This window comes from Solanum stenotomum, chromosome 4 (genome assembly GCF_019186545.1).
Source record: "Solanum stenotomum isolate F172 chromosome 4, ASM1918654v1, whole genome shotgun sequence".
NCBI classification, from domain to species: domain Eukaryota; kingdom Viridiplantae; phylum Streptophyta; class Magnoliopsida; order Solanales; family Solanaceae; genus Solanum; species Solanum stenotomum.
The window spans coordinates 59,822,663-59,834,156 of NC_064285.1; the positions used below are offsets into that span (position 1 = coordinate 59,822,663).

Sequence of the window (11,494 nt, forward strand, 5' to 3'; positions counted from 1 at the left end):
TCCACTTAGTTGAGGTGTTCTATACCAAGGTATAGGACAATTCTGGCAGCGTAGGCGAGATGTTGTATCATCACATAGCTCACAGTGATGGTTGTTGGTTAGATAATCTCCCAAATAAGAGTAAAGAGTAATGTATTGTATGTTTATATACATCCTTGAGTTAGCATCTTTTATTTATGAAGCTTTAAATATTTCATCTCTTATTATTTTTTTGCATTGAGTTGAGTTGAGGTGACTTATCAGTTCAGTTATTTATTCATTCAACTTTAGTACATACTCATACATTCAATGTACTGACGTCATTCGACTTGCATCTTTTTATGATGCAGATACAGGTGTTCGGGATCATCAACAGGCCCTTCGTTGAGATCACTTTGCACTCCAGTTAATTTTGGTGAGCCTCACTCAACTTTTATTTTTAGTTTAATCATTTTAGTGTGTCATAGTTCTTATCCCGACATCCATGTTGAACTATTGAGGCTTCATAGATAGACAGAGTAGAGGAGTCTCTTAGTATTTACTTTTCCCTTGAAATGTTTTGCAAACTATTAAATCTATATTATTAAGTATTTTACAGACGGTTTGAAATAAGTATTTGCTTGAGTTTGAATGTTCTAATTTATGTTTCGAAGCCTGTTATCGCTTGAGTAAGTCTTTCGCTAAGTAGTCAGTCAGGCCAAGGGTTCGCTTGGGGACCAGAAATGGTTCTCGAGTGCCAATCACATCCATGGTGTAGGTTTAGGGCGTGACAAGTAATTGTCACTATCATACCAATCACTACAACACCAACCACCCTCACCATCGTAACTATCACCACCACCATTACTAGTCATTAACACCAACTGTTATTGCCACCACCACTACAAATCATCTTCATCATCACTACTGGAATAAAGGTTTCGTTTTTTTATCGAATATTAATTTTTTTTATTAAATTTATAATTTTTCTAATAGTTAATTATTTATTATTTAAATTATATTTGTTATGTTATAAATAAATTATGTATATTAGATATTAAAAATAAACAACCTTAATCATTCGGTATTTAGATCTAAAGACAACATCATTTATATATGTATAGATTCATACATTTTATTAATCTTAATAAATATAAATAAGGCCTTAGTCTGAGCACTAGGATGTCTCTACCCACACAAAGTAAGCGATAGAGCTTTAAATTCTTTCTTTTAAATATTGTATGAATCAACAAAATAGGTAGCCAAATTAATAGACTTGACAACATGGTTTTCATGGTGAAATATTAGTCACAGGTTTCTGCAACAATCCAAAATTCAAAATCTAAAATTAAAAAAAAAATGGTGAAATTTATACAAATCAAAATAAGCTATTTTCGGAAACCTTAATTTCTCTTTGGAATCATATGATTCATTTTCATCTTCCTTCTAATTACTTGCAAAATTCATGACCCAAATAAGCATTCAAATCAATTAAGCCATTGGTTATCAATATATTAGAATTCATTATGTATTTTCTAAAATCATATAGAGACTACTGTTCATACCCTCAATCAATGTGGAAGTTTTAACAATGTTTGCTAGGGAGGAAAATGTTCTATGAAATATGTTCTTTAATTTGTGAAAATTGTTTATCTAAGAAAATCAATTTTGATTATCTTATGATATTTTTCTCTTGGGTATAAAATAGTTGACATGTGATAATCATACAAATATATTGCGATGGCAACCTAAGCAAAAAATAGGACAACTTAGAAAATTTAGAGATGAAATGACAAAAATACCATCAACCTGAAATTTAATGACGAAAACAAACATGTTGAAGCAGGCATGTTGATACTATATACTTACTCATGCTTCTAATATAGTAGAAATAGAAAAGCAAAAGAAAAAGAAAGAATATTGTACAAACAATTATTTTTAAAATAAAGCTTTTTTTTAAAAAAGGAAAAAAACAAATAGAGTTGGCTACTTATACTTGCATCATATCATCTTCTTCGCACGATCTTTCCGTGGCGGACCAATATACTCTTTCATTTGGTGTTTAGTACCCCGAATTAAGGTCCTACTAGTTTGAATTTGCACAACGTAAGGCTTATTTGAGGGAAAAGCACTCCCTAACATGATCTTTTGTCATATCTAAAGTTATGGTGGACATTTATATGGTAGATACCAAATACCATACTTAAATATAAAAAAAATTATGGTATTTTTTGGTATACATGCTTTTAAAATTTGATATTCAGTGCGATATTTCATATATATTCAATGCTCAGTTTTAACATGGTATCAGAGCAACGTAGACGATCTTGAGGCACAACAAGTGTTTACAGATTCAATTTCCAGTTTTCTGATTGAACGAAATGGTGAAGAAGATTGAACATGACCATCCTCTGTATCTTACCTCTTTCAATGTACCAGGAGTTGTGCAAATTAGGATTCAGCTCGTCGGAATGGAGAATTACACTCTTTGGAGTCGTGCGATTGAACTCAATCTCCTCACAAAGAATAAATTGGGGTTCATTGATGGTAGCATTAAGCGAGAGGACTTCATTGACGATGTGGAGAAGAAACAGTGGGATACGTGTAATACGATGGTGATCTCTTGGATAATGACGAATGTGAGCAAGGAGCTGGTTAGTGGCATACTTTTTCGATCTAATGCAGCACTAGTATGGTCTGATTTACAAGAATGATTTGACAAGGTCAATATGTCTAGAATTTTTCATCTGCATAAAGCTATAGTGTCTCATACTCAAGGTATTTCCCCTGTTTCTGTGTACTACTCTCACTTAAAGAATCTATGGGATGAATTTGATTCAATTGTACCTCTTCCATCCTGTGAATGTGTTAAATCTGAGGATTATACTGATAGCATGATTAGACAGAAATTGCTACAATTCCTTATGGGATTGAATGATAGCTATATCCAAGCATGCAGTCAAATCCTTATGATGAATCCTACACCAAGTGTTAATCAATGTTATGCTATGATTGTGCAAGATGAGAGTCAGAAAGCTTTGGGTGGAGAAATTCATGGAGGAAGTGAAAATAATGATCACACTGCATTGCTAATAAATAGACATGATGGCTCAGGATTTGGAGGTTCAGGATTTAAAGGAAGGGAGGTAGAGGATATGGAAATTCTCAGAAGCAGCAAAGAGGAAGTGGTTCTTATTGCGATTATTGTGATATGAAAGGGTACACTAGGGAGGACTGCAACAAGCTAAAACATTGCACTTACTGCAACATGCAAGGTCACACTAAGGATATTTGTTTTCAGTTGATTGGCTATCCTCCGGACTAAAAAGGAAAGAAAAGAGTTAACATGGTACAAGCATCCAATGGATCGCGAGGATCTCAGAGATCTGGGGATGAGCAATACAACCAACATTCGCAGTCTGGAACAAGCATAGAGAATGAGTGTGTTCCTCATTTCACACCAAATCAGTATACTCAGATCTTACAAATGTTGAACAAGTCTTAAATCACTGAATCTAGTGCACACATGGCAGGTATGTTTACAGGTACCTCATTATGTAATGTTGCCGATAGTAATTGTTTGGACTNCCTGTTCCTATTCACTGTGATAGCAAAGCAGCCATTCAAATTGCTGCCAATCCAGTGTTCCATGAAAGAACAAAACACATTGACATTGATTGTCATTTTATTAGGGAAAAGGCTATGAAAGGATTTGTGATCATTTACTATATATGTTCTTCTGAACAGCCTGCTGACATTTTTACTAAAGGGTTGGGTAAATATCAGCATTCACATCTCATGTCCAAGCTGGGAATGAAGAACATCTTCATATCACCCAGCTTGAAGGGGGCTATTGGAGAATACAACAAGGAAATTGCAAAGAGCTGAATGTAAATGTTAAGTCACTGTTAGTTCACTGTTAATTAGTCCAGCTGTCAAGTTAGTTAAGGATTCTGTTATTCAGTTATGGATGGATTCTGTTAGAAGATATTTTCATTCATGTACGTTGGTTAGTAGTCAGATGTATATAAGGCATGATATAGATGAGTTGTAGAAGTGAGTTTTAGTGTGCTCTTCATTGTATTCATTTCACTGTATAGTTTCTCTGTGAAGCTTTAATGGAGATTCAAGTTTTTCCTTAATTCTTCTAGTTTCATATACATTCAATGCTTAGTTTTAACATGGTATCAGAGCAACGTAGACGATCTTGAGGCGCAACAAGTGTTTACAGATTCAATTTCCAGTTTGCTGATTGAACGAAATGGTGAAGAAGATTGAACATGACCATCCTCTGTATCTTACCTCTTCCGATGTACCAGGAGCTGTGCAAATTGGGATTCAGCTCGTCGGAATGGAGAATTACACTCTTTGGAGTCGTGCAATGCAACTCAATCTCCTCACAAAGAATAAATTGGGGTTCATTGATGGTAGCATTAAGCGAGACGACTTCAATGACGATGTGGAGAAGAAACAATGGGATAGATGTAATGCGATGGTGATCTCCTGGATAATGACGAATGTGAGCAAGGAGCTGGTTAGTGGCATCCTTTTTCGATCTAATGCAGCACTAGTATGGTCTGATTTACAAGAACGATTTGACAAGGTCAATATGTCTAGAATTTTTCATCTACATAAAGCTATAGTTTCTCATACTCAAGGTATTTCCCCTGTTTCTGTGTACTACTCTCGCTTAAAGGATCTATGGGATGAATTTGATTCAATTGTACCTCCTCCATCCTGTGAATGTGTTAAATCTAAGGATTATACTGATAGCATGATTAGACAGAAATTGCTACAATTCCTTATGGGATTGAATGACAGCTATAGCCAAGCACGCAGTCAAATCCTCATGATGAATCCTACACCAAGTGTTAATCAATGTTATGCTATGATTGTGCAAGATGAGAGTCAGAAAGCTTTGGGTGGAGAAATTCATGGAGGAAGTGAAAATAATGATCACACTGCATTGCTAATAAATAGACATGGTGGCTCAGTATTTGGAGGTTCAGGATTTAGAGGAAGGGAGGTAGAGGATATGGAAATTCTCAGAAGCAGCAAAGAGGAAGTGGTTCTTATTGCGATTATTGTGATATGAAAGGGCACACTAGGGAGGACTGCAACAAGCTAAAACATTGCACTTACTGCAACATGCAAGGTCCACACTAAGGATATTTGTTTTCAGTTGATTGGCTATCCTCCGGACTAAAAAGGAAAGAAAAGAGTTAACATGGTACAAGCATCCAATGGATCGCGAGGATCTCAGAGATCTGGGGATGAGCAATACAACCAACATTCCCAGTCTGGAACAAGCATAGAGAATGAGTGTGTTCCTCATTTCACACCAAATCAATATACTCAGATCTTACAAATGTTGAACAAGTCTTAAATCACTGAATCTAGTGCACACATGGCAGGTATGTTTACAGGTACCTCATTATGTAATGTTGCCGATAGTAATTGTTTGGACTGGATAGTAGATAGTGGAGCATCTGACAACATGGTTGGAACTACAAACTTATTAAATCACGGATTAACAGTGAGTAATCCAGGGAAAGTTCAGCTAGCAACATGAGACTCAGCAACCATTACATAGTCAGGAAACTCTAAGCTAACAAGAGGTGATGTTATTCAGGATGTTCTGTGTGTACCAACCTTTAAATACAATCTTTTGTCAATCTCTAAGCTCACAAAAGAGTTGAATTGTTGTGCTTTGTTTTTTCCTGACTTCTTCATCCTTCAGGATCTCTTCACTGGGAGAGTGAAGTAGATTGGTAAGGAGAAGGATGGGATGTACTTGCTGAAGGCACATAAACAGCAACAAATGGCAGGAAGAAAGTCTTTGATAGCAACAAAAGGATGTGAAGATAATGGTGTTTGGCATAAGAGATTGGGGCATGTGCCTATGAATGTAATTAGGAAAATAGGCATGCTCAGGAACAATAATGCAAATTTGACACTAGACAACTGTGATGTATGTCCATTAGCAAGACAAATAAAACTTCCTTTTAAAGCTAGCAACAATAAAAGTGTTAGTTGTTTTGATTTGATTCATCTAGATGTATGGGGACCATATAAGGCTGCAACACATAATAACATGAAGTTTTTTCTTACAATTGTTGATGATCATTCTAGATGGACTTGGATTTTTCTATTGCATCTCAAATCTGATGTTTCCACTATATTGAAGCAGTTTCTTGTGATGGTTAGAACACAGTTTGGTGTGCAGGTTAAGTGCTTCAGATCAGATAATGGAGGAGAATTCTTTAACTCTCAATGTAATGAGTTGTTTAAGAATCATGGCATAGTTTATCAAAGTTCTTGTCCACACACACCTCAACAAAATGGTGTGGTGGAAAGAAAGCATAGTCACATCTTAGAAACGGCTAGAGCAATCAGATTTCAAGGTCATTTGCCAATCAGATTTTGGAGAGAATGTATACTAGTTGTTGTACATATCATAAATAGGGTACCATTGTCAATATTAAATAATGTTTCTGCTTTTGAAATAATGTTTGGAAAGCCACCTGATATATCCTATATGAGAGTTATATGATGTTTATGTCATGCTACTATAACACACAAAACTGACAAATTTGGTCCAAGAGCAACCAAGTTAGTGTTGGTAGGATATGGAGATACACAGAAGGGGTACAAGCTATATGATCTAGAGCACCATATTTTCTTCATCAGCAGAGATGTCATATTTGCTGAGAACATCTTTCCTTTTCACTCAACAAGTGTGTTGAAGATCATAGAAAATAGGAAGATGATTGTTGATCCTATAGTACCCAATACAGAGGTTGATACTTGGTCCACAGAAGATGTTCAAACTCTTTAACCAGCAGTAGTAGAAGATGGTGCAGCTGTTGTGCCAGATATTGCCATAGAACACACAATACCTGCAGCTGAAGAAAATATAATGAATCAGTCCACTGATAAGGAACAGAGAAGATCAACAAGGTCCAATAAAGCTTTTTTATGGCAGAAAGATTTTGTGATATCAGAAAGAACTAAGCAAACCAATTGTCTCTATTCTATCTCTGACAGTGTTAACTATGGCCATTTGTCAAGGCCATATCAGTGTTGTATTGCCAACTCCTCAGTTAAAGTAGAACCTAGCACTTATCAACAGGCTATGCTAGATGATAAATGGGTTCAAGCTATGAAGTATGAGATCAAAGCATTGGATGACAACAAGACACGGGAACTGGTTCCACTGCCCTATGGGAAGAAGGATATTGGATGCAAATGGGTATATAAGATAAAATACAAGGCTGATGGACAAGTTGAGAGGTTTAAGGCTAGGTTGGTAGCTAAGGGCTATAACTAAAAAGAAGGTTTGGACTATTAAGAACATTTTCCCCAGTTGTCAAAATGGTCACAGTAAGGATAGTCATATCCATTGCAGCAATAAAAAGTAGGGATATTCAACAAATGGATGTTTATAATGCATTCTTGCAAGGAGATTTAGTTGAAGAAGTATATATGCAATTACCCCTAGGTTTCCACCAGGATAATGGAGAAGGAATTCAAGTGTGTAAATTGATTAAGTCACTGTATGGACTGAAGCAAGCCTCTAGACAATGGAATGTTAAGTTGACTAATGTCTTGTTAGTAGCAGGGTTTCAACAAAGTTATCTTGATTATTCTTTTATGACTAAGAGGACTCATGCTGGGATAGTTGTGATACTTATATATGTGGATGATCTTCTTGTGACAGGAAGTAGTCCACAACTGATAGAAGAGGCAAAACAAGTCCTGAAGGATAACTTCAAGATTAAAGATTTGGGGAGTTTGAGATTTTTCNCAGGGTTTCAACAAAGTTATCTTGATTATTCTTTTATGACTAAGAAGACTCATGCTGGGATAGTTGTGATACTCATATATGTGGATGATCTTCTTGTGACAGGAAGTAGTCCACAACTGATAGAAGAGGCAAAACAAGTCCTGAAGGATAACTTCAAGATTAAAGATTTGGGGAGTTTGAGATTTTTCCTTAGGATTGAATTTGCCAGAAACTCAGAAGGAATTCTTATGCATCAAAGAAAGTATGTTTTAGAGTTAATTTCAGATTTGGGAATAGGAGGCTCTAAGCCTGTGGACACACCAATTGAGTAGAACCTGAAGCTTACTACTGCTGAATTTGATGACTTAGTTGGGAGTGATTCTGATCCTTTGTTCTTAGCTGTTAGTGAATATCAAAGGTTGATTGGAAGATTATTATATCTCACTCTCACAAGACCAGATATATCATATGCAGTTTAAAACTTGAGTCAATTCATGCAGGCTCCAAAGACTTCCCACATGAATGCTGCCTTCAGAATAGTGAAGTATGTCAAGAAATCACCAGGCAATGGAGTGCTTCTATCATCAACATCCACAGGATCATTGTAAGCTTATTGTGATGCACACTGGGGGTCTTGTGTTAACACCAGGAAGTCCATCACTGGTTACCTAGTGCAGTATGGGAATTCACCAATCTCTTGGAAGTCCAAGAAACAGTCCACTGTTTCTAGGAGTTCCGCTAAGGTAGAGTATATGAGTCTTGCCTCAACTGTTGCAGAAATCACCTGGATCATTGGCCTGTTTGAGACACTAGACATGCCCTTGAGCCTACCTGTTCCTATTCACTGTGATAGCAAAACAGCCATTCAAATTGCTGCCAATCCAGTGTTTCATGAAAGAACAAAACACATTGACATTGATTGTCATTTTATTAAGGAAAAGGCTATGAAAGGATTTGTGATCATACACTACGTATGTTCTTCTGAACAGCCTGCTGACATTTTTACTAAAGGGTTGGGTAAATATCAGCATTCACATCTCATGTCTAAGCTGGGAATGAAGAACATCTTCATATCACCCAGCTTGAAGGGGGATATTGGAGAATACAACAAGGAAATTGCAAGAGCTGAATGTAAATGTTAAGTCACTGTTAGTTCACTGTTAATTAGTCCAGCTTTCAAGTTAGTTAAGGATTTTGTTAGTCAGTTATGGATGGATTCTGTTAGAAGATATTTTCATTTATGTAAGTTCATTAGTAGTCAGATGTATATAAGGCAAGGTATAGATGAGTTGTAGAGTTAGTTTTAGTGTGCTCTTCATTGTATTCATTTCACTATATAGTTTCTCTGTGAAGCTTTAATGGAGATTCAAGCTTTTCCATAATTCTTCTAGTTTCATAAATATTCAATGCTTAGTTTTAACAAGTACATATATAGTTATGTAATAATACTAAAAATTATATAAAATAATACTAGTATTAAAATTAATTATTTAGACATTGAAACTTTGCTATCTTGCCTTGATTGAAATGTCTTTTGGTATATGACTAACAAAGGGAATTTGCATGCTTGTACTTACTTTTAAATATTTATACATGTGTAATGTATTAGTATTATATAAGTGAGGCGTTTCTTGAAAACCCGAAATCATAATTTTCTATTATATGACTTTATGTCAGTTGAAATCGAACAAACTATGTTAGCGATTTACCATACATCAAAATACCGAATACAAATTTTAAAATATGGAATCATAGCTCATTGATTTGGTATGGTAATGATATAATATTTTTAAAAATCAAAAATCAAACTTACCAAACCAATGTTTTCAATATTGTACCATGTCCAAGGCCGACTCAACAAGATTGGGGGCCTAAAGCGAAACTTAAAAGAGAGACCCTAATAAAAAAAAATTCATCATATATACTTTTATTTAGAATCTACTTTTCTAGCTTTTTTAGATGTAAAGTCATTACTTACTGCTTTATAATCGATTTGTTTTAATAATTTTTTTCAATTGATAATATAGCTAATCCATTCAATCTCTCTTGAGACATTGTTGATCTTAAATAAGATTTAATAAATTTTAGTTTCGAAAAAATAATTCCGGCTAAGGCAAAGGTTACAGGAATTGTTAACATTATTCTAGAAACAATATGTGTATTTGGAAAAAAAAATCAAGTCTTTAGTTTGATTGAGTATTTTTATTAGATTATTATTTGGCAAGGTGCTGACTCTACACAATGTTTGTATCTGACAAAGTTATAAAAACTAAAGTCAAAATATTTGTGAGAAAAAGTTACCTCATTGATGGTCTTTTCAAACTCAATATTTCTATTTGTTCTTACTTGCTTGAGTCAAACTATTCTTGACATAAACCCTTGGGACATGACAGCTACAAAACCTTGCGAAAACTGATCAACTTAGAAGTTTTGCCTAACTTTGAGTGCAACAAATAAAAATGTCAAGTTTGTGTTGAATCTAAGTATGCTAAGCATTCTTATAAATTTCGTTAAAGGAATTCTAATCACTTAAAGATTCATACTGACATTTGTGATATAAAGTTAACACTATCTCGTGGTGGGAAAAAGTATTTCATAACTTTTATTGACAATTTGCACCAGACACTGTTATGTTATTTGTTGAATGGTAAAAATGAAACAATAGAAACATCTATGCAATATAAAATTGAAGTTGAAAATCAGTTGGATAAAAAGATAAAAATGATTATAAGTCATAGAGGTGGAAAGTATGAATCTTCTTTGCAGAAATATATTTGGAAAATAGAATCATCCATCAAACTACTACACATATTCACCTCAATCACGTGAAATTGTGGAGAAAAAACCAAACTTTGAAGGAAATGTTGAATGCCTTATTTATAAATTCTGGTTTACCAAAAAACTTGTGGGGGGAAGCTATCATTACAACAAAAGGGAACAATAAAAAGTTTTGTAGGTTCAGAAAGGGAGCAACAAATAGTTTTGTCTATTTAGGATAGGAAATTGTTTGTCGCCCCTTAAAGTATATACATGCAATAATTCTTGAAGGATAGTGATCTAACAATTCTCAAGACACAGTTTATTTCACAAGAGAAATGAAAAGGAAGGAAATCAAACTTGAAGTATTTCAAAGTGTGGGAGAAATTGTTAGAAAAAATAGTAGGAAATATAATTGAAGAAGATGGCTTTGAGGCGTGTAATCACTTTCTTTAAAGAGATATTGCTCATATACATATTGGGGTAAATACAAATAATTTTCTTCAAGGATACAACAAAGCCCTTTGCTTAGACAAAAAGATTTTCTTAGGCTACTTCTAGAGAGTCTTTCTATAGAACTTAAGAGATGACTCATTTATGAGTCATGTTTTCATGAACATATGACTTTTCATAAGAGTCATGCTCTTTCGTGAATGAACAGATGACTATTCATAAAGGTCATGTTCTTTCATGAACAAATGACTTTTCATAACAGTCATATTCTTTCACGAACGAATGTGTTTGTTCAATTAAAGACCTCCATATATTACAAAGTATCCAACAACATCAACTTTCACTTAGACATATCAACTAGATTTTGTTTAATTTAGACATCTCATGTCACGCCCCCTGTGTGAAGTGAAGTGAATTATGTGGTGGGTCCCTGGCCCATATTATGGGCAAATTACAGAAATCACATATTTTTAAGACAAAATTACAATCTATTCCTTAAAAGTTTAAATTACAGAAATCCCTCAAACGGATACAATAATA

At 34.6% G+C, this 11,494-nt stretch overlaps 1 protein-coding gene and 1 pseudogene across 1 annotated transcript; both read left to right on the forward strand.

Annotated features, from left to right (window-relative positions):
- Nucleotides 1–2,339: 2,339 nt before the first annotated feature.
- On the forward strand, nt 2,340–3,173 carry LOC125861608 (uncharacterized). Its single transcript, XM_049541467.1, has 2 exons — nt 2,340–2,612; nt 2,775–3,173. The coding sequence occupies exons 1-2, from the start codon at nt 2,340–2,342 to the stop codon at nt 3,171–3,173; spliced, it is 672 nt and encodes a 223-aa protein (XP_049397424.1).
- Nucleotides 3,174–4,238: 1,065 nt separating this feature from the next.
- LOC125861609 (uncharacterized) lies at nt 4,239–5,530 on the forward strand (annotated as a pseudogene).
- The last annotated feature ends 5,964 nt before the right edge of the window (nt 5,531–11,494 follow it).